A 25,047-nucleotide genomic window follows, 5' to 3' on the forward strand; every position below is an offset into this window, starting at 1 on the left:
TAATTATTAAGTTTACACTGCTACTTATTACTATTTTGTTTTACTGTTTTTGTTGTATTATACGTATTCATATTCCAACAGTGAATTTTCCATTTGTGAGATTTTCTTCAGAAATAAATATTTATCTTCTTCTTCTTATTGTGCCATCTCCTAGCGGAGGTCGGACACCATCAAGGCAATATTAGCTTTGTCGTCTGCTACCTGGAATAGTTCAGTGGAGCTGCACTCGTACTAATCACGGAGGTTTTTAAGCCACGAAATGCGGCGCCGTCCTCTGCTACGCTTACCATTGATCTTTCCTTGAATAATAAGTTGGGGAATACTGTACTTTTGTCCTCTCATAATGTAGCCGAGGTACTGTAGTTTCCTGGTTTTAATACTACGTAGAACTTCTTGGTCCTTTCCCATTCGATTGAGAATTTCAACATTTGTCACCCTGTCAGTTCAAGAAATTTTGAGGATGCATCTATACAGCCACATCTCGAAAGCTTCAAGTCTCCGTAACATCTCTTGGTTTAGCGTCCATAATAATGTTTATAATAATGTATTGATGTTAGCCATACTATTTATCTTTCAACAAAAATATGTGTACACATTTTAAATTAAAGGTGAAATTTTTAACATATGAAGATTTCGACTTAAATTAATATCTAGTACACTCTACTCCAGTTATTTTAAAAATAATGTAAAAAAATATACCACACTATGAAAAAATATTCATTTACCTATACACCGTGCTGAATTTCTAATGTGAGTTAGCGCGTTTTTTATAAAATACGTTTAGTAATAAAAATGGAATAAGCAATTTTAAGCCGAAGAAACCTAACACCTATTTCAAACGATAGTCTATTGATAATAATATGCACCTACATACAAATTCGCTTTGTCAACATAATATATAATAATGTAGGTACAGAATACATGTAGGTACTGAATACGGTATAGTTTGTCAATTATTATAGACTTATTTTATTTATTACGTAAACGCCTTGATTAATATAAATTGTACCTAATTATTAAAGATCGATTGACCAACACATTTCAAACAATAATATAATATATAATGTAATATGTAGGTACCTTTCAAGTATTTTACCTACTTATATTGTTTGTAATTTCATAAACTTCAAAATACTTATTTACGGATGATGAATAAATATAAAGTTCAATTATAATAACATGAAATCGAGAAAACGCCGAAAGATATTATTTTCACTAACCAATTCATTATTAATATATATTATATATTTTTAATATGAATAGAATACACAATAAATAGCTTACTTAATTATGCACATCTTCAAGTTCTGACGAGGAAAGAATTCTTCTCTTTTTATAAACAGCATAAAGCATAAGTAATAATTATTATCAATCATAAGCGAAAAATGTATAAGGTACAACCACTAAGTAGATTAAGCAGATTAAAAGTAGACAAAAATTACTTAATTATGCACATCTTCAATTTCTGGCGAGAAAAGAATTCTTTTCTTTTATAAACAGCATAAAGCATGAATAATAATTATTATCTATCATAATAAAAATATATTAAGCGCAAAATGTATTAGGTACAACCACTAAGTAGATAGAAGCATTTATTAAAGTGTCGTGTCTACTTTCTCTACCAAGTCGTTACGTAGGTCTTTTCCTTTGCGCATTTAATTCAGCCGTGCGGCGTCCAATCTCCCGGCGGCCAGTTGGGCCGGTGTCCAATTGGGTCGGCGCCCGATTGTACCGGCGTCCGATCGTCCCGGAGGCCAATTGGGTCGGTGTCTGATTGTACCGGCGGCCAATAACCGGAGGCCAATCGGCGGAGGCCAGTTCGCGGTGTCAAATCGTCCCATTCCCCTAGTTGGTAGACTTTCAATACTATTGACATTAAATGCGCGCGAGCGAGGTAGCACTTGAATACAATAATTATATTTTTTTTATTAAAGCTCAGCTCAGTGTATTTTTTAGCGATTCTATTGATGCCGATTTTTCAAATACTAATATGGAGTTAAGTTTTAGTTCCAGTTTAGTATGAGACTTATGTCGCATACGCACGCCAACCGCTCTATATAGTATTCCAAATACTAGTAAGTATTTTGGAACAAGTTTTGATACTAAGTATTTTTTTAAACTGGTAGTAAGTATACTTAGTCTTCAAAATCGACCAGTTCTCCCACCTCTACTGTGAACTAACATGCTCCTCCCATTTTTAACCACACTTCCATTATAAACTAACAAGCTACTCCCATTTAGTCGACAACAGCGACTTCCTTCACGTAGCCAAGAAGATGTTGTCGTACAATACTGTGCGACATTCGCACAGAAAACGGTTTCATATAGCCGGACAATACCCTGTATCTTTAGTATTATTACTCTGAAGATATCCTGTTCTTAAACCTTCTACTGCAGTATGTGGTTGAAGATAGCGATTGCAATACCGGTATTTCAAAACCGGTATTCCAGTATTTATCAATACCGAAATACCGGTTTTAAAAATCCAAAATACCGGAATTTTCGGTATTAAGAAAGCACACTCGTTTACGTTTTTGAAAATGAATTATAAGTTACATGCTGCTATAATGCAAATATATTGAGTGAATCCAACAGAATTGAAAAAATAATAAAACAAATTTCATCAAATATATTTATAGAATATGTAATTGTCGCGATCATCATAATATTAATATCATAATTTTATTTCGAAATAGAAAACATCCGTGACAAAAATGTTCAATTATTCTATAAACGTTGAATGCTTTTCCTGCAGTCGGACTTATTTGCGCTTGATGAACTTTTGAGTTGAGGGCTTTAGTTAAAATTATTAATATATTCAAACTTTTGTAAAAAATCACTATTTCTACAATTATGATCAATACATACATCTACTTCTATTTTTTTAATGTTTAAGAAATACCGGTATTAATACCGGTATTCAATAAGAAATACCGAAAAACCGGTATTGATATTTTCATTCGGTATTGCAATCCCTAGTTGAAGATATAGTATATGAAAGGGGTAAAAATTGAAGAAGAAGACACATTTATAATTTGTAATAAACTGTGTGTAGTGTGAGTACTCAATTCTAAATTGTAACGCTAATCTTATGCATGAATATGCAAACGGTCCAAAACCACTTGACCCCTCGTGGATCTGTTGTATTTTTTTTAATGATTTATTTTTATCGTTGTGTCGATTAACTTCACAGAACTCGTCTATTGAGCAATTAAAATTTCAATAGCCATTAAATTAAGTGTCTTGGGAAATGTGTTTACTCATTCTGCAGTTTAATTTATGCAATTGTTTAAGAATTATGTAAATTATCGTTGTAGAGATGCACTACTATTTGTATCGATTTTATGACTCTGTTAAACGTTTAACTGCTACGAATTTAAGATCATAAATTGATTAAAATCTTGTTAAGAATGTTACGTAACATTTTATTCACTTTATTCGGCGCTCTACTTTTAATCATAAGACATATTGTTGATCCTGTTGATCCCGTTGATCCTTTCAATAATACATATGTTTCGTTTAAACGCGCTATCTACCAAATTTTGTATTCTTCTTTTCTTTTCTTTCGACCATGTCCGATCCTAATAGGGTCATATGGGCCTCCACAGAGTAGAGGTTTGTATTGACAGATTTTGTTTTTTACGAGAAATGGATGTCAGCCACTTGCTCAGCCTATTAGGTCCATACCCTGACACACACAAATTGAAAAACAATATGTGTACCTGCCAGACCCAGGATTCGAATTTGGGACCCACGGCGTTATAGTCCAACGCTTAAGCCGCACGGCCACCGTGGGCGTTGGCCGTATAATGGATATTAAACAAATTTAAAATGTATTTATATATTATATAATATAACTTTTTTGTCTATAATTATTCCTCATTTTTCATAATATTATGTAATTTCGTTATATTTATGCTCTTCTTACTTTCTCACTTTTTATTCTTGTTAGGCTAAACTATGTTATAATAATTTATACATGCAAACTTTGTTGGTTACAATATAATTTCACTATTAGTTTTTAAACATATTTTTGTATTCAAAATGTAACTGTTTGTTTCTTTAATACTTAAATAAAAAAATATCCAGTAAGTACTATTTTAACTAGTTAACATGGTAACACGTTTTACTGATTCAAAATAATACAGATATCACTCGAATTCCCTCGTGTCCGGAAATTTGTACGTATGCAGTTCGCCGTATCACAGTTCACCGTGAAATGTTGTATCTGAAATATACTATGGTCGTATATAAAAGACCGTCCAACCTCTTCGGCTGTTGTCGGTTTACAGGAAACCGGCTGTAAACAAATTTTGAAAATAGCCGATATACTGGATTATTTGTTAGGTTAGGTCAGGTTAGGTTTTCATTCTTGAATTTTGCCAGAATCGGCTATGAAAGTTGAATCTAATACAATTATTGGAGACCGTATAGTATACGATCGATTTCTTCCCGATATAAAGGTCACGGTGAACTGTGCTACGGTGAAATGTTTTACGTACAATTTACATGTAATCGAATTCCCTATACAAAGAGGGGTTCTTGTTTATTTAGTGGAAGCAAGCGGCAAATAAATTTTGAAAATAGCCGATATACTTACTGGATTATTTGTTAGGTTAGGTTATCATTCTTGAATTCATGAATTTGCTGAAATCGGCTATGAAAATTGCCGCTGTTCCTTCCTCATCTAACAGACTTGTTGTACCCAAAGCGGTTATCTATAATAATTGGTAACACAGTGATTGGGCGAATATTTAGGTTGGTACGCATGACATGTGAACCGCATCTCTTTTTTACAGAGCTCGGCCAACTTCGCGTGGACTCGTGCAGAAAAACTTGCACGTGCAGAGCACAGAGACTTCGTGCATGTGTATCTATGCATCGGTAATTAGTTTTACCTTATAAAATCGCCGCATCTCAATTCTTAATGTGTAATTGTCGTACTAAACCTGTTTACGCGGTCATATAGACCCGCGTTCAAAAAAATATCCTGGGATAATTCACTGTCGTTAAATTAAAACGTAGGATCCTCTGGTACGCCCGATTAAGACCGGGTGTGGTGTGGTTTATGGTCATTAACTGCAATGACTAGTTAGTAGACAACTAACTTTTTTGTACATTTGTAAATAATTTCACTAATGCTATCAATAAATATATAAAGCCAATATTTATTTTCAAGTCGATAACTATTTTGGCTTATTAAAACTAATCAGCTCTTTCTTGCTGGTATTAAAAAAAATCTATACACTTCTCCATAATAATTATTCATGATAGGCACTTGTTGCCAGACTTAAGGCGCCAGCTACATAATGGTCACCCATCGCCGCGAAAATCTCCATCTTCTCGCACCTGTCCGTCCTAGATGTTTATAGCTTTTTAATGCTTAATGATCAATTGACTTTTCTTAATTCACCATTGTCATATTTCTCTCCAGGCTAGACTTTTAAGTAGTGTTATTTTATTATCTATACATAATTCAGTAGACGCTGCGGGGTCAATGGATATTAGCCTCTGATTTCTCAAAGCGTGGGTCGCGCGCTCCAGTTCCTGCCGTCTCGCCTTTGATTATTTATTACTTTTATTACAAAATAATTATTGTTATTATATTTATTGCGTCCTTGTGCCTAACGCCCTTAGGTGTTGCTGTGATTGCATTTTCTATGCTTTGGGTGTGCATTCACAAATAAATAACTTTCGAAGATTTTTTTAGAATATTGCAGCTGTAAAATTCGGGTCAAGTGCGTACAAATAACTGTTTACTTGTGCTTTACATCGTACCAAACTGTGCTTGGGGGTCACAGCCGTTGGGGGTTTGTCAATTCTGTTAGAAGTTCGGTTGTGTTATCGGAGTAGTAAAAGAAAGTACAAACCATTGCATATTATGATGGTTGAAGTCATTTTGATTCTTGTAATACCGTTGTTAGCGCGAGTGGCTTCCTTTTTTCTCTATCTATATAATCTGGAATATTCTGGCGAATCTTATATCGAATCGTATCTACCTCCTTATATTTTTACCGTATCCGGAAATTTGTACGTACACAGTTCACCGCAGGACACTTATTCGTGCGCCGCAGTACGCGAAACATGAGTTCGTGTAACATTTAATCAAATGACGAGTTTTTCGTTGAACATTTCACCGTGGAGTATATTTGTACGTATGCTACAACATGTGGAGATGTCTTTACTAGGTTAGGTTTGGTTAGGGTTAATCTAATTGGAACAGTACTATTTGCTAACTATCGCCGCATTTTGTAAGATACGTACAAATGTATTCCACGGTGAAATGTTCAACGAAGAACTCGTCATTTGATAAAATGTTATACGAACTCATGTTTCACGTACTGCGGCGCACGAATAAGTGTCCCACGATGAACTGCATACGTACAACTTACATGGAACCTATTTTTACACACTGGTGTATTGTAGTGGTGAAAGGTGGAGGTAGGCTGTTAACATCCGACATAATTAGTACATTTTTGTTTTCATTGAACTAAAACTATTCACTGATGGTATTGGTGAGTATTTCAAATTCAATCAAACCCTGTGAAAACCAAGCCGTGATAGATAATAGTCAAAAAAATATTCGTCTATCTATAAAATATTAATCATATATAGTTTCGGATATTTTATAGATAGAAGAATATCTTTTATCAATTATGGTTTGGTTTGGGCAAGGCTTAATGAATTTTAAAAACTAACCGACACCATAACGTAATATATATTTTTAATTCAACGAAAACAAATAAGTATGACTGAAAAGTGTGCAAATTTTTGTCGGATCGCCCATAACATACCAAAGCTATTATGGTTTGGTAAGGTAGGGTTTAATTAATTTTTGAAAACTAACCAGCTTCTTCTTCCAAAGCGCTACATCCCGGGGTGGGATTTGGCCTCCTCCACAACCGCTCTCCACTCACTCCGGTCTCTCGCCACATTTATCCAGCTACCGGGTCTTCCTATATGAAGCCAGTCCTCTTCTACCGCGGCAGCCTATCTCCTTCTTGGTTGGCCTCTGGGTCTCTTGGGTCTCTGGGTAGCCATTTCGTCATGATCCTTGGCGCTCTAACTTCAGGCATTCTCTCCACATGTCCCGCCAATCGTAATCTTTGGGACTTATAGTATCTAATGATTGTTTGTTGTTCAATCAGCTCTTCCAACTCGTGGTTCATTTTTATTCTGTAGTTGCCATTTTCCAACGTGGGTTTGTTAGATTTTTCGGATTATTTTGCGCCCGACGACATACTGACAGAAAAACTAACCAACACCACATGTAAAATTGTAGTCATGGTTCAATAAAAACAAATACATATGACTGACAAAGTTTTATGTCCACACTTTATGTCAGATCTTAACAGCCTACCTCCACCTTTCGCCACTGGTGTATTGTATATTTACCAAAAAGATTAATTAAGTACCTACTTATTATATACATATTTTCTACATTTACATAGGTACGTAATCTGGAAAAAAAATACAATTTAGTCAGATATTTCTTGTCTGATGTCAATTGGCTTATTTGCGATTAATTTTATAATCGACAACTTAGTAATTATGTTTTAATCCAAAGACGGTCAAAATAGCAGTTTGAAATTTTTAATCAGTTACATTCGTATTCCGCAATAACATAACTTTTTTATTCAGAGACATTATATGGTTATACTTATCATAAAAATATTAATAAAATTGTCGCATAATCTGTTCGAACGTCTGCAATAATATTAGTTTTTTTTATTCAGTGTCATTTGGGTATAATTATCGATAAGATAAACCAGTGTAGCCATATGAAGTGAATTTTTAAAAAATCAGCAAGTGTCTAGGTATATTTTGGATAAAACTACCAAACAGGGTTGTACAAAATTCAGTTTTCCCGTGTGTCATAGGTCCACCATCCACGGTATAATTCATTATTAATGGAAGTTAAAGGACAGCGACAAATAGGGGGTAAATCTGTAATTGCTTGCCCTGGTTCAGTTATGTAAGACACTGGATTGGAATTGGTTCCAACATAATTTTGAAAACACTTCTGAGAAAACATACTTATTATTACCAATAGAAAAAATCTTTTTGAAACAACTAAGATACCTAGCAGGAATTGAACCTGCATCTCTCGGGTTTCGCGTCCATGCACATGCTATAGGCATCATACTTAATTGCGACAAATAAAACTAATGGCTCTTAATACTCTCTGGAGCGCTTTCCAAATTAAGTTAGATGCTATTGGCGATCGGCTTAAGTATTTTAAATAAAAGTAGGTATTACTTTAATTACTAACCGACGTCACGGATCACTCCAGATTTTTTTGTAGTAACTAACTTGCACTTGCCAATAATTTTTACTTAACTATTTTTTTATTCAACGAATAATTCACAATAGTTAAAAATGTAACATTCTAATTATTGAAAATACATAATTTTGAAAACACTTCTGAGAAAATATGTTATAATATAACCAATAGAAAAAATCTTTTTGAAAAAAGTAAGAATCGAACCTGGATCACTCGGATATCGCGCCCACGCACATATACCACTATGCTAAAGGACTCTTACTGAATTGCGACAAATTTTAACTGGTGGCTTTTAATACTCTCAGAAGCGCTTTCCAAATTGAACTACTATTGGCGATCGGCTTTTGTATTTTAAATCAAAGTAGGTAGGTATTACTTTAATTACTAACCGACGTCACGGATCACTCCAAGATTTTTTGTTGTAACTAACTTCCACTAGCTAATAATTTTTACTTTACTATTTTTTTTATTCAACGAATACTTCACCAGATTTAAGAATGTAACATTCCAATTATTGAACTTACATAATTTTGAAAACACTTCTGAGAAAAGTAATGTATATAATTAAGAATTGGTTCCATTGAGGAACTGTTGTTTATATATACGGGGCATTTCCAAGAAAAGATCCATTATATTCAAGAAACTGACGCCTGGATCGGACAAGCTACTGCCAGAAGAAGACGTAGTGCCTGTCCGAGTTTTAGAAATCAAATAAAGCCATAAATAATAATAAAAATCTAATCAAAGAAAATGAAAAGCAAGTATTTGAATACATAGTCTTATACACCCACGTGCAAAAACATTGATTACTTTAGCTAGTACCTACTGGTTCACACGTGTTTTATAGCAAATAATAATAAAAGGTAATAACAACTAATCACCTGAATCTTTTAAAAAAGACCGGCGCGATACACGGCCAATCAAAATGCGTTTTAATTACAATGTCTCCGGTCTCCCACGCTCCGGATTGGTGGAGCTTTTAAATCGATTCGATCGTCAGTTTTAATTCTCTTTTTATTGTGTTTAATTTAAATTTGAATTAATTTATTGGTACGACTTTCCCAGTTTTCTTGCGTCTTCTTAGCTCATGTCAGCATCGCGGGAGTGTATTTAGTCTTACAGAACTGGAGACTGGAGTCAGTGACGTCCCTAGATAAAATGCCGCCCCTAGGCAGCGCCAAAATGCAGCTCCATTTTTTATACAGTATTTTTATCATCCTTTCCAATATCTAAGAAATGTGTTGTATGGAGACATTACTACTTAGATTATAGAAAAACATTACTAACAAAATATGAGACTTTAATTATTCGCAAATCTGCACGTGTCGTTTCTGGTCACCGAGGACTTTAAAGGTCAACGGAAGTAAATTAGATATCGCGAATCCGACAAAACCAGTGAGTTGATTTTTTTAATGGAAAGATATTTTCGTTATTACTAAGTTTAGGTAGCTATTTCTATATATTTCAAATGATTCTCCTTGACTTGCCGCCCTTCGAGTAACTGCCGCCCCCAAGCGACGCTCAATCTGCCTACCCCCACGGGACGTCACTGACTGGAGTCCAGTCAGTTTAAAGAAAAGGCAGGCCAGTTTGAATCTCTTGCTTTGTGGAGCGTGTGTCCGATCCATGTCCAAAATCCGCTTCTTAAGTTGTGATTATATTGAGATGCACATCGCGTTCTGTCACGCTATTACGGCGACAAATTTAGTCTATGGTTTCGTCATTTTGCAGAATATTTTGAACGATCACCATCCCTGTAAATTCTATAATGGAAAGTGCCAACTCTAATGTATTAGTATTTTCAATTATTATTCATGCTAATTTCAATTAATTTTAACAGTTTCTACGTGTGCGTACGTTAAAATTACTTCCGATATTATATCCATAGATAATATTTTGAACAGAACTCAACCTGCAGACCATAGATAATAGATAACATTCTTATAGAAAATACATAGGTAAAAATGTTCATTGAGTCATGCAGGTGTCGCTGCAGTGCGGTACAACGTGAGGTGACCTCATTGTTGTTCTGGTGATTTCGGCAGATTTTGCTAACTGACAATGTTCGTTTCAAGGTTCAAAATGTGCTACGGGATGGGAGCATCAGTCTGATAACATTTTAAACACCAAGAAAAACGACATAACACACTTCTTTCCCGTAGCGGCAGCTTACTCTGACGTCACGTGATAGTACGCGACGTGCACCATAATGTATGTTGTGCGAGTGCTAGCTCATTGACTAGTCTTGCACCCCTCACTAACGGTGCCTAACAAGCTTGACACGAGGAAACGGTTCTGACCCAAAAGAGGTGATGGTTGCGACCACATAGGGAATTAACGGAAACCATCCCTCGTGACAGCAGACAAAAATTTCTCAATAGTGGAAGTGACCTGCGAGATTCAAAAGAGTGAAAAGCGAGCATGCCTTGTTGAATAGCCAGTTAGAACAATGTAAAACAATCTAAAAAAAATACATGTGATGTGTTTAAATATACCGTATTATTAATTTGCTAGGCCGGGCATTGGAAGTAATGCAGAACTGGTCGATAGATTATTTTATAAAGGCAGTTATCCAATTTGGTTTTCCGCCAGACAAATGGGCAAGCCGTATTAAGAAAGCGGAGAAATTCTTGCATACCATGCCCATGCCATAAGGCATACTGTATAAAGTCATTCTTATCTTCAAAGCACTTTGTTGAGCGTGGTATATTTGCAAATAATATTATATAATATGTTCCTATATGTGTTGGTCTTATTAAAATTCTTGGAGACCTCATTAGAAGCAAGGCTCGTAATATGCAGTCAGTATGTAGTGGGTGTTTTAATCTCGAGATCCGCACCCCGTGATTCAGAAATTGGGTTATATTCTTTATTCGAAACGTTAATATATATGTCCTGGATTTAGAAAAATATTAATATCTTTAAAATATTTCATCGGATGGTGTTTCCCAAAGTTTCGAAATCTACCCATTCTATAATTTTCGTAACACTGAGTACCCCTCGTCAAAAAAATTTCATAGGTATACCTAAGTACTTTAATAACAACCAAAATATATTTATTTTTTCACTTTTTAGTACATAAGCAAAATAATAATAAACGATAAATAAAATTTATTCATAATAAAATATAAATAAAATACTCATAAAAGTTATAGGTAAGTACATATGTATTATTAATACTTTGGACGCTGAAGATGCACATGCGCGTAATGACCAGGCGGCCGATCGATGTAATTAACGTGCATTTTAAAGGTGCTAATTAAAAAATCATTATATAGTCAGCAGCGAATAACATTCATTATAATCAATGAGAAGAATTAAATTGTTTATGTTGAGACAGATCATCATAATTTGGTTCCCTGATTGTAAATTTTAATCTGAGATGCGGTTCCACATCTAAAAGCCTGTTCCTTTTTTTGACAACGTTTTTATTAGCTCGTATTCTTGTTTGTCTTTTTGGTTGTTTGTCCAGTACAAATCTTGCAATATATTTTTAACTAATTTCCCGACTAGCTAGACATTTGAAACTTTTAGAATATATCAGAACACGATGCCAATGCATTTTTTAATACTTTTAGCCATCTTTAAGCAGAATTGAATTCATTTTAAGTTAATTCTGTTTTGTATGGAAAGTTATTTCAGAAAAATCCGTAAAAAGTAAAAGACTATTATTGGTTACTAAGGTTGTGGTCCTAGCAACTAAATTATTAATATATACGTGCGTTACTATGGAAATCAAAATGAAATGTCAAAATGACATTTCACTATTCTATATTTGTTTGTTGGTTTGTTTTTTTATTTACTTCATATCAAGTACAAGTTTGAGCATATTGAGCATATTGAGCATAATAATTCAACAGAAAATTTGAAAACGTTGTAAGTATATAAAAAGTTCTTTTTATCTTGTAATTATTTGACTTAGTGTCTACAAATGCTGAAAAAGCAACTTCACATATATATGAAGTTGGAAAAGGCATATTTCAGGACGTTCTCTGTTAAAACTGGATACATTGTTGCATCTGCAACCAGAATGATGTTAAAGTACACTCCTTATATTTATTTTTCAAGAATCCGTCTGAAGCTAATTCCACCACTTGCTCTTCTTCCGTATGCGATAAACCTTCTAGCATGGATGTTGTATTAATATCGTATTTATGCCTGTTACACCAGGCGCAGCCAAAGCCCGGTGCAGCGCGTACCCCCACCAAACTCTTCCCGTACCCCAGGGGGTACGCGTATCACACTTTGGGAAACACTGCGCTAGGCCATCGTGGACATTACCTTAGATGGGTGATATCTACATGCCTAAATAAATATCTAAAACTAATATGAAAATAGAAATCGCGTGCCCTTTTGTCATTTTATTAATTTCAATTCTATCTTATCCACTTTTCACAATGTCTCCGCATTGTCTCCGCCAGACAGCGTGGCACTGTTTTCATTCGCTCACTTCCGTTTCCCGCCTTTTGTGTTCGGCGTCGCCATTTTGAGATAAGTGACCACTTTAGCTTCTCGCTTAAGATGGCTGCCCATTCTTGGCAAAACGGCTTTTCTATTAGTTGCAATAATTATTCAGGGTGGCCATTTCGCTATCATGCGATAATTGAATTGTGTATGAAAGAGACATTTTTAAAAGTACACATTTTAAATAGTTGGCGCTTTTAGCAGTGGGCTATAATTTTAAGGTGCTAGTGGATTACGTATCTAGGGGGGGGGTTACGCAGGATTTCAGACACTGACCTTTTATATTGAAAGGGCTGGCGCGCGCTGGAGCCAGTTCCACATCCCGTACTTCCCCCCCTCCGTAAACTTGCAGAACGTTTTTTTTAATATTTATATTATATTTGTATGCTTGGTTGTTTTTGTTCAATATAAACACTTTTATGCAAAATAAACATGTATGGGGTGATGCTACTTAGGTACGTAAACAAATCTTTCTCCGAATTTTGTCTCATTTCTATTGTACCTACTTTTTTATAGAGTAAGTATATACTCAGAACCAGTTGTGTGAGTACTGTGCGGGGGATGAAAAGATGTGTGCGGACACATTTTGATAGGTGTGCGCGCGCACACCTTAGCCGGCTCGCACATCACAATTCGCCTTGTGTGCCTAACGGCCATAAATCAAAAGTTCTAAGACTTTCGACGAATGTTGCATCGTACATCCTCGCACATCTGCCCAGCGGCAAACGTCAAACACGAAAAAAGAGAAGTCTCTCGTCTGCCATTTTTATTGTGTTGATTGTATGAACAAACGTCAAACGCGGCGGCGTGAGCGAGCAATGACATTGTAGACAGAGACAAAGACAGAAATGACCGATGGCCGCCAGCTGTGCGCTTGCGCGGAGTCGTCTTTTTTTAGATACGACATGCAGGCTGTTCGAAATTCGACATGTTGCATCAGCGGATCGTCTCGCGTCGCAGTTGCAACGGCCAATGTGCGAAGGTCCATTTAATAACGTTTGTTTCTTGGTTTACGATGACGTCACATCGACGTATTCGATGCGTTTTTAGGCGAGACGAGTTCCAATGTGCGAGCCGACTTACAGTAAACATTGCCCATGGGGCTGAGTGCCTACTGGTGGTTCCATCATTAACTTATGTAGAGCTCAAACTTCATCTCAAGAGATTAACCATATTGAGCTTAAATTTAGCTCTGCATTCGTACGAATGCGGCCCACCTTTGGTTATTTTTTAACCGGTTCAAGTGTTCTTTGGAGAATTTTGTTTTCGAATACTTAAAAACAAAGCGATATTAAAGTTAGGGATGCCATTATCACAGTTAACACAGGACCGAGAGAAATAGAATTGGCCTTGTCCAGCAGTGGATCGATTGAGTGGTGGTGAAATTAGATTTATACTTTTACGTTGGTCACCCAATTAAAAGTAAGCACCAAGTTATACTCTTGTCCGCAATGATTGTTTGGATTTCCTCAACGCGTGGGTCGACTTTTAGCATTGTGCGTCGCCATCTTAAGTGCTTTCTTAAGCCTTACTATACATGACTGGAGAATAATCTTTTTTTTTAATATACAACTTAAGGATATGCTATGCAACTAAGTAACTAGTGATAATCAAGTAATGCTTGCCTATTTGAGATTGCTGTTGGGTGATTATGGAGCGGTAGAGAATTACCGCTAAAAAGTGCTTACAAGCCATTAGTTGACAGGTTAATTAATTGAGTTTATGTATTGTCTTGACTCCCTACCTATGGGAGTAAATATTTCATAACCAATACAAAAATGGCGTACAGTATGTATATCAGTGGCGAAGAGTGGAGGTAGGCTGTCAATATCCAACATAAATAATGCACACTAAACTTTGTCAGTTAAACGTGTTTGTTTCCATTGAACTAAGACCACGATGTGTAGTTAGTGTCTGTTAGTTTTTAAAATTCAATTAAGCCCTGCCTAATCTTAGGCATAGAAGATAATAGTCTAATAGATACTAGTCAGTGTTGTTTATTTTTTTATATTCATTAAGCCCTGCCTAAATCAAACTGTATTAGTTAAAAAATATTATTATTCTATCTATAAAAAATCTAAAATTATGCATATTTTAATGGCATAATTTTAGATATTTTATAGATAGACGAGTATTTTTTGTCTATTATCTATTATGGTTTGGTTTTCGCAAGGTTCAATTGAATTTTAAAAACTAACCAAAACCATCTGTAAATTATACTCTTAGTTAAAATACGTATGACTGACGTAGTTTAGTGTACTATTTATAGCGAATCTTAACAGCCTACCTCCACCCTTCGCCACAGTAGACCGATACCTTTATACGCATACACTGGTTTTACTAATTTCCGTTTTTCAGACTTGCTCAATTCTATCTTGCCATCTTTATTGTTTATATTACCAAGCTTTTGTTAGTAGCAGATTCGACAGACTTGGATACAGTATATTATTATCTATTGAACTCAAAATTCAATACTTATGATACAGACTAATGCATTGCTTAGAGAATAAATATATGTACCTATATCTGTTGTTATTTTTTTACTTAAGTATACCTACCTACGGTTATTTAAATTTATATTTTTTACAAAAATGTAGGTTTCAAATAATCGCCTAGTATGGAGTCTTCGCCATTAGTAATGTACTGAGTTCTTCAATGTATGTATGCTCAATATACATTTAAATGATTTCTAACAAATTATTTTCCTTTTTGCCCCCAGGAATCGCCGCCGGACTCGAACTCCAACAAGGCATCCAGCGGCGCTCATGGCAAGAGTGGTGCACCGCCCGAAGCGCCGCAGGAGGACGACGGGGAGAGGGTGTGGGTGTGCCACAGGGGAGGGTTCGCGGCCGGCAAGAGGCGCAAGCATGACCCTGAGACCGACGTCAGCCCGAGGGCCGTGGTTCAGCTGCTCCATTCGGGCGAGGAGATCGAAGTCGACGACGACGACCTGGAGAAGGTGAGTTTTTGTTTTTTTATAAATATAATGATGAGATACTTGATACGGTGAGGCAGAATCTTCTGGTACACTATCCGCCGAGAGGATGATCTTCATAGTCCACTTCTCTTTCTGTGATGTATTTTACTACAATAATTGGTGCTCTCATGGCTTATTGTGTATATTTAAAAGACACTGATGAATAACCAGACGAATGCAGCCATTGAAAATATAATAAATAAAGATGTAGTAGTAGTTAGAGTTGGGTATTTCCCGGAAAAATCTCAATCTCGAGATTCGGGATTTCCCGAAATGATGAAATTTTGAATTCTCGAGATTCGGGATTTCCAGAAAAGAGTTCTCAGTAATTCTCGAGATATCGGGAAATTTACAAAAAAACCTGTAAAAATCCTAAAATCAGTGTAAAAACAGACAAATTCCAAAAAAATTATGATATTATTTTTTATTTATGTAAGAAGACAAACAAAATAGAAGTAGGAAAACAAAAATAATTAAAAACATTACTTATTAAAATGGAATTTCAAAAAACACAGACTGTCAATCGCTGCGTTTACAAAAATTGCGCTCATTTTGAGTTATTGTGTTAAATGCCCCGATCAGTCTTTGAACGTTTTGTATTTTCTATCCACTTTTTTCATATAGAAAATCGTTTTTTCAACTAATATTTTGATAATAAAGAAATCCCGAATCCAGAGAAAAGATTCTCGAGACCTGGGATGTCCTGAAATGCTAAAAATTTCAATTCTCGAGATTCGGGATGGAAAATCTCGAAAATTTCTCGAGAATTCCCGAAACCCAACTCTTGTAGTAGTAGTAGTGTAATGTTTTGAATTAGGCTTTTAATTGAATTTTTTGTAAATGTTGGGATATATTATGTGCCTTGTATCGCTATGGCATCTTACCAAATCCCAAGAGACTTTCACTTTTGAGTTTTCAGAACCGCTGTTTAAACTGAGTCTGGGGTACACTGGTACAACTCGAGATCGTGAGCTGACACGTCATTCCTTGGTGACAGTTCCTTCACGTGGTTAGAACTCGTCCTACCAAGAATATTTTGCTTTATCATGTATTCATTGTTCTCTTCTCTCTGCCAACAGGCGAATCCATCGCAGTTCGACCGCGTGGAGGACTTGGCTTCCCTGCGCTACCTGAACGAGAGCTCGGCCCTGCACGCACTTCGTCAACGCTACGCCACCAACCTGGTGCACACTGCCGCTGGAAGCAGTATCATGCTCATAAATCCAGTTGCACCGCTCACCATCTATTCTGATAAGGTTTGTTGAAGTATTTTTTAATAATTTGTATAACTCCATGACTACAAGCTGAATGAACGCGCTGTAAATTAATGTAATTAAATAATAGTCTGTTGGAATCTGAATGAAGAAATTGAATGACTTCAAAAGAAAGAATACTGCATGAGATCTAGACTATAATTAACAGTTCAACCATACTAAAAATATTCTGGAATCAGAATTAAGTATTCTAATAGAACTATTTTTTGTTACTTTCTCTATTATATTGCGCTAAAGATGTTGGGCTTTGTCTTGCGTACTTCCCGGGTCTTTTCGGATGTTACGGTACTAAAAATTCTCTATAACTCCTTAGTTAGAAGCAGACTTGAGAGTGGGTCTATCGTTTGGGCCCCGCATCAGTTGAAGTACGGCCTTATGGTGGAGAGAGTCCAAAAGAAATTTTTGAGACTCGCTGTACTTTCGGCTGTATGGATATTATCCGTGGCTCTATCCGACTGATTTTCTCTTAGGTATGCTTACATACTGTAGCTTAAAATTTAGAAGAGATCTTTATTTAGCTACATATTTTTTCAGACTTATACCTGGCGTAAATGTGAACTCTGCCATTCTCGGTGGTGTTGGCTTGTGTGTCTCTGATAATTACCTTAGGAATCGAGGGCATCCGTTGTTTGTTCTCCCAAGGTGCAGAACTAACCTGCCATTAGTAATACCAATTGGGAGGGTAATAACCATGTTTAATGAAATCGCTTTGGATATTGATATATTCCACTTATGTGAGGGTAAATTTAGGTGGACGTTGTTTTATAAGTTTTTAAGATAGGGTCTATCAAAGTTCACTTTCCATCTACTTTTATTTTTGTTATTTTATTTTATTTTCTTATTTTATTTCTTATTTTATTACTTATTGTATTAAACTCACATTTCTCTGTATTTTTATTTTTAAAAATTATTAACACTTATTTTATGTCATGTCGTGAACGCTTTGAATTTATAATTTGTTATGGTCATTATATTATTATGTAAAATAAATAAATTTGATTTGATTATAGTACCTATGTTGTACAATAATATATTTGAGTATGCTCATATGCTACGATGATTGTCAATATTTACTCTAATATCTCCTTGCAGGTCGCCGCAATGTTCAAGGGCTGCAAGTGGGAAGACATGCCTCCTCACCTGTACGCAGCAGCCCAAGGTGCCCACCGAGCGATGTTGGCCTCCCGCCGTGATCAGTCCATCGTATTCCTTGGCCGCAGGTCCTCTGGCAAGTCCAGTGCACTCCGAAGGGCCGCCCTCTACCTCTGCGGCAGCACCAACTGGTCCGACAAGTTCAGGGCTTCTCTGCTCGCTATGGCTGCGACCACCACTTGTAGCGGGGGGCCAAATGGCGGTAACGGAGGAGGTTCGAAGTGCGCTCAGGTTATGAGCCTTCATTACGACCAGACTGGGGCCCTGGCTTCTGCAGAATTGCGAGGGCATCTTCTGGACGTTTCGAGGTTGTGCGCAGCCGTAGGAAGGCAGCGCGCTGAGGATACGTTTGATGTGATCAATTGGTGAGTACAATTACGGATTTGTTAATTGAATTGAATTTCTTCATTTGGTGTGGATCTTGGTCGCCTCCCGAAAAGATTTTTAACAAGAAATGGTTGCGAACAATTGTTCAATTTATAATTCTAAATCCAAACATAGTGCCTAGATTGAAAAATGAACAAGTGAATCCCAAATCCCAAGTGAAGTCACTCAACAGTTTTCTTGCTGCTTTCCAGGTCATGCTAATATCCTGTAATTCTTCCGTATACATTTGGGGGAAGATATTTAGAGATCTTCCAGGACGACGGATCCGTTTGGCTTTAAGAAGACAAAGTCAAATTGCATCTCTATAAAGGCATTCGTAGCATATGGCTGAGGCAGGTCCTATGTCGCATCTTCATTTTAATGTGACAAGAGGCTGCATTGTTTGCACTTTTAACTCATCGTTTTTGACGGTCACATACAACACACAGTCTGTTGAATATTGTAGTATCTATAAACACTCCATCTGGAAGAAAATAATAAATGTAAATTGACTGACACGGGTTTTATTTTTTTTCTTTCACAGGGTAATCCACGGGTGTGAAGGCCAGCTGCGCCGCAGTCTTCTCTTAGATGGGCGTGGTCACCGCGATCAGGAAGCGGCGGCCCTCACCAGATTGAAGGGGGCCCTTAAAGACCTTGGAGTCACCGAAAAGGAACAACTGGCCTTGTGGAAGGTAATTGCTGCCATCTGGCATTTGGCTGCAGCGGGAGCTACAAAAGGTAAAGATCATGCTTTTTTTATCAAATAAATCATCATTTTAATATTACCCCACTCCACATAAATTAAAATGTAGCTCAAGCCGCATAATGAAGAATAGTTGGTGCCAGAGTTAAGTCAACCATCTCGTCACTGCATCTTATATGATTCTTTTATAATCCTTATACAATGACATGTAGAGTATGCAGATCTAAGCTAAGCTAAAAAGATTTCCATGTAACCATGAGTGCCACTATGATTAACTTAATAAAATATAATATGCTTATTTCAGTTGGGGGAGGTGGGGGTCGCTATCATTTCTCGGAGCCAGCTGCCGGTGCAAAGGCGGCACAGATGCTGGGCTGCTGTAGCGAAGAGCTGGCAAGGGCTCTCTTTACTTCTGCCACTACAGGATTGAGTACCCCGACGCAACCTAGAGCTGCATTCAGGTATATTTTATTCTATTAACTCAGAATTCTCAATGTGTTTGCTAGGTTACTTATATTCAGTTTATTTATTTTCCCATAACCAAAATTAGTTTTAATGTCTTTATTAAATTGTTGATAATGCACTCTGTTAAACTGAGGAAACCCATCCTGATATTTATTAAAACCTTTTTACTGCTGGTAGGTGTATGTATGGCGGTAACTTGCACACGGCGAATTTTAATGTAAAAATAAAAAAATAAAATCAATTTACGTTCAAGTGGTAAAAACGAATTCTGTTTCAATTGTGAGTATGTGACGACATTCCCAATATATCGTCACTGTTCTGGCAGAAGACACTAATTCGAAAAAATGACATATTGAGTTAGTTATACCAAAATGTTCCTTATTTCAAACTTTACCGTCTGGAAACCTTCTTAATAAATAAACAGTCTTTATTTTAAAGTCATCCTTTTTACGATTACTTAATAAACTCACATGATAGACCATTTCAAACATTTTAACAACTTCAAAGTCAAATTACTCAAAACTAGTATTCTCCAGTTAGTGTGTTCTGCCAGAACAGAGACGATATGTCGTTGTGTGTTCAACATATTTGTATGTTTAAAATAATTGATAATATATCATATAAATAAGCATTCCGTTCACGGAAAAGTTCGCATTTTAAGACGTCATTGGCAGCCATCCAGTTAAGTAATGTTGAGTAAGTCCTTTTAATTAATATTATTTTATGTTTTTCGCAGGACTCCTTCGCCGACGGAGCGCATAGCTGATAGAGAAGTATCCGGACAGGAAGCGGTTGAAGGTCTGATTCTTGGACTATACATGGAATTCTTCAACTGTATGGTGGCCCTCATCAACCGGTGAGAATGTTGTTACTTAAATTACAGATTAATATAAGTCAATAACTCTATTTGTCAACGGTGAATACTTAGTGAATACTCATCTATTATTTCATCTGTAGGTAATGGAATTACAAGATGAGAAACTAACAACATCTATAAATAATACGAATTTGTTGGACTAAGCCTACTGTTACAGTTTCCTTCCACGTTGGCCCAGTGTGCAGATTGTCTTTATTTAAATACAAAGCCGTGGGTCGTGAGTTAGAACCCCTGCGGCTGGTCAAAAATGCATGTTGTGAATTTGATCCAGTGTAACTATACAATGTGTTAGGTGAATGGCTAATAACTATTCTTAATTAAAAAAGTCTGTTACGACAACCTCCACTCTGTGGAGGCCCATATTCTCAACTTAGGATCAAACATGGTTACTTTTTAAGCATATTCAAGGATAGGTATTAGAACAACTAGCGCTGCCACTGTGGGTAAATAATGATTCAGAAGTTTCAATACAAAAATAATTTTTAAAATATGGTGATCGTATTCTATTAGATATGATTGGGAATGAATTTGACAAAACACGGTCATTTGATATTATTATTATATATAGGTACCTCCTGCGATTTGAAATTGGATAATAGTTTCATAAAATTGTTTTACCTTCCGATGATAAATTTATATCCTTTTGCCCTATTATACCTGGCTCTCGGAAAGAAAACAATGTAGCTTGAGTTTTTAGTAGTTTATGTCAGAAACATTGTTAATATGTAAAGTCATCCTGCCACTGCCACTCAGGGGCAAGAAAAAAGAGGCCTTTTCTCATTTCAATTAATGTATCCACTCATAACTGTGTACTAATCATACTTGTTTTTGTTTTTATGGTCAACGTCTGTGTAAATAAATACGCTTGTTATTATAACGCACAACTCCTCAAATTAAAATCACGCATTTAACACTGAAATTGCACAACATTAAAACTTCACTATTATTTCAGGGCTCTCTCCACCGGTGCAAGAACTGTGAGCTCTTTACTCTTGGTGGATCCTCCGGGCCTGTCAGGTGGAAGCCTCGGTGCATCGGGAGGTGCCGGTCTCTATCAGCTAGCTGCCAACTACCTCCACGAGCGACTGCAACTCTTGGCTCACGAGAGGGCAGTTCTGGCACCCAGAGCTGCTTGCAGGCAAGAAGGAGTCGCCGATGATGACGGAGACGGTGAGTTGATAATGATTGTTTCATTAACCATACTATATTGCAATAAAAGTAGTATGTATTTGCGTAAATCGTCCTTTCTCATGGAAATTTTAGCATTTGTACTTACAGGTCAACGGTGTTGAAGATTATCAAAATGGAAATCAAAATAAAAGCTTTGCTTCTACAGCGTGTGCTCGCCATACAACTCATTTTTTGTAAACATCATGTCAGATTCTGAAAAAACCTTAAATTTGTTTCCAGATTGGATTGCAGAAGTGATGAACCCAGGACCGATGGTGGAATTACTGGATAGAGCTCCACAAAACACATTGGTGCGTACATCGCAGGCAGATCTACGCGACGCTGACCGCAAGGGGCTCTTGTGGTGAGTAGAAGGCTACTTTTCTGTATTGATTGTGTTTTAATGAATGTCTATCTGAACTCTTCCTCACCCATGAGGAATATACCTACAGCTTATGTTAAAGCAAGCTATGTCAATGTAAGAAACCCGAGAGCCTCCTCTTGAATAGGTCAAAAGCGGAACGGTAGGTCAGGAGACCTAGGCAGTTGTGGCAGTATAAAAGAGACACCGTATTCCTGAAACTTAAGTAGTGGGGGGAGCTCGTGGCAGACCGCGGGGAATAGAGATGCTTCCTGAAGGAAGCCAAGACCCACAAAAAACTGTAAAGTACATGTGTCTCCATCCTGGTTGTTAGCCATTTTCTCAACCTATTTGGTCCATGCTCTGAATTCAAACACACATTGAAAAATGTTACTTGACTTTTCCTGTTGTGGGTTTTGGTTCCATGACGTCATAAGCAGACACATTACCACTCGTCCATTGTATCTGCCATCTACCTTTATTATAGTAAGTATTGTATAAATCTCTTTTCCAGGCTGTTGGACGAAGAATCCATGCATCCTGGTGCATCCGACGGTAGTTTTGTGGAGCGTGCGGTCACCCAATGGAGTCAGTTTGGTGGAGTCGGTGCAATGGCACAGCATCAGCTGTTGCGTAGGGCCGGCCATCCTCACCAGTTTGTCTTGCACCATATGCAGGTAATTATGAGTTAATTTTTAAATTTTATGGTACACATGAGTGCACGAGTAAATACGAGGGTGGGTCAATAAGTCCTTAGAAAAGCCGACAGGTGGCGCGACTAGTACTGTAAGCGGTTTGTTTTCATGCAGCGGCACTACCGATTCAGTATGCTGCGAAGTTTCAATCAGATTGGTCGGGTTGTTGTGTGTTTCTCGTACATTTAAAAAAAAAATTTGCTTGTGGAAAATGGATAAATGGAAAATGGAGAAAATTGAGTTTAGAGCTGTTATTAAACATTTTAATATAAAAGGGTTAACAGCAAAGGAAATAAAAAATGAGTTGGATTTAGTTCACGGCATATCTGCTCCTTCACTTGCAACTATTTATAACTGGTTAAATGAATTTAAACGTGGTCGTACATCAACAAAAGATGAACCACGCACAGGACGTCCTGTAAAGGTGACTACACCAGTAATGATCAATAAAATCCACGATATGGTGTTAAGTGACCGAAGATTAAAGTTGAGTGAGATAATTGAGGTTACAGGGATCTCAAAAGGTAGCGTCATTTCTATTTTACATGACAAATTGGGCATGAAAAAAATTTCTGCAAGATGGGTGCCGCGTTTGCTCACAGTCGACAATAAACGCAATAGGGTGGTGGCCTCTAAAGCCCTGTTGTCGCTCATGCAACGCAATCCGGATGAATTTTTTCGTCGCTTTGTGACTGTAGATGAAACATGGATACACCACTATACTCCCGAGACGAAAGAACAGTCAAAGCAGTGGATTGCGAAAGGCGAACCATGTCCAAAGAAGGCGAAAACCGTAAAATCAGCTGGTAAGGTTATGGCTACTGTATTTTGGGATGCACGTGGAATTATTTTCGTTGACTATTTGGAAAAAGGAAAAACAATAACAGGGGATTATTATGCATCTTTATTGGACCAGCTAAAAAACAAAATTGAAGAAAAACGGCCTCATTTAAACAGGAAAAAAATCCTCTTTCATCAGGACAATGCCCGTGTTCACACATGTTTACGATCAATGGCTAAAATTGAAGAATTGAAGTTCGAATTGGTCGACCACCCACCGTATTCGCCAGATTTAGCCCCCAGTGACTTTTTCCTTTTCCCAAACTTAAAAAAATGGCTAAGTGGACAACGTTTTTTTTCAAATGAAGAAGTCATCGATCGGACAAATGCTTATTTTGAGGACCTTCCGAAAACTTATTTTTCTGACGGTTTAAAAAAATTGAGAAACGTCTAACCAAGTGTATTGAGCTCCAAGGAGATTATGTTGAGAAATAAAAAAAAATACAAAAATAAAAACTGTTTTAATGCTTTTTTCTAAGGAATTATTGACCCACCCTCGTAATATACTTATCAAGTAAAAACCTCATGCACATTAGGTATGTCAGGTGAGTGCTTTACTAGTTAAGCTAATGACTGTAGTGCTATCAAAGCAGGTATTTCCTAATAACCAAGGTGTTTTCACCCTATGATGTCTAGATTGACAGAATTTGAAAACACCTCAGATACATAGTAATTATTAGGAAATATTTGCATGAATATGAATTGAGTCGTAGTTTAATTGGTAAACCAACCATTTCATTTAGCATGTCTCAAATTTTTTGAAAAAAAATATGTAAATCGAATTGAACACCTCCTTGCATGTCATGCTATCCTGATACTTTATGATATTTCATTATCAATTTTGGTCTCACATTCCATTCCTTCAGAAGATTTTTTGTTGTTCCAGAAAGTACTTTGAGCCAAGGTGCTTGAGGATGCTGTGATGGAGAAACATAGTAGCTATTTAATAACTTGGCTTCCATCATGTTTTATAGGGGACGTATCCAGTTCTGTACAACGCTACCGGGTGGCTTAAGGCGAGCCGAGAGAATCCTGTCTCCAGAAATGCAATTGGACTTCTGCAGGAGAGTACAGAGTACGTAAAATAAACAACTAAATTTTAATTTTGGAGCTTTGATATAATATTACATGGATGCAGCAGTGTCATGGACCTGATAAACGACCACGTCCATACAACATCTGAGTTCGCTGGAGTCCACTCATACAAATTTAATTCTTTCATTAATGAATTAATACTCTTCTCATGCGTGTCAATTAGCAAATCTACATTCATTTGTTCACTTAAATCATTATTGTAGTATTGTACTAACGCGTCTACAGCTATACTGTCAGATGTTTATTCTAAACATACATATTATGAGGTGTCTTATTACAAAAACTGATTCAATATTAGCAGTGAATGATGTTTTTATGCAT

At 36.6% G+C, this 25,047-nt stretch overlaps 1 protein-coding gene across 3 annotated transcripts in view; it reads left to right on the plus strand.

Annotated features, from left to right (window-relative positions):
- The window catches only part of Mhcl (Myosin heavy chain-like), a 477,652-nt gene that overhangs the window by 305,484 nt on the left and 147,121 nt on the right, over positions 1 to 25,047 (plus strand). For all 3 annotated transcript variants that reach the window (XM_085950232.1, XM_085950231.1, XM_085950233.1), the window contains 10 exons: positions 15,468 to 15,707; positions 16,805 to 16,981; positions 18,092 to 18,516; positions 19,062 to 19,258; positions 19,528 to 19,684; positions 20,425 to 20,544; positions 21,518 to 21,735; positions 21,976 to 22,099; positions 22,611 to 22,773; positions 24,606 to 24,706. In XM_085950232.1, the coding sequence (XP_085806358.1) occupies positions 15,468 to 15,707; positions 16,805 to 16,981; positions 18,092 to 18,516; positions 19,062 to 19,258; positions 19,528 to 19,684; positions 20,425 to 20,544; positions 21,518 to 21,735; positions 21,976 to 22,099; positions 22,611 to 22,773; positions 24,606 to 24,706 (1,922 nt within the window). The remainder of the gene's footprint in view (positions 1 to 15,467; positions 15,708 to 16,804; positions 16,982 to 18,091; positions 18,517 to 19,061; positions 19,259 to 19,527; positions 19,685 to 20,424; positions 20,545 to 21,517; positions 21,736 to 21,975; positions 22,100 to 22,610; positions 22,774 to 24,605; positions 24,707 to 25,047) is intronic.

This window comes from Rhyacophila brunnea, unplaced genomic scaffold, assembly GCF_057557595.1.
Source record: "Rhyacophila brunnea isolate RB1 unplaced genomic scaffold, BYU_Rbru_1.0 scaffold_23, whole genome shotgun sequence".
In the NCBI taxonomy this organism is placed as follows: Eukaryota; Metazoa; Arthropoda; class Insecta; order Trichoptera; family Rhyacophilidae; genus Rhyacophila; species Rhyacophila brunnea.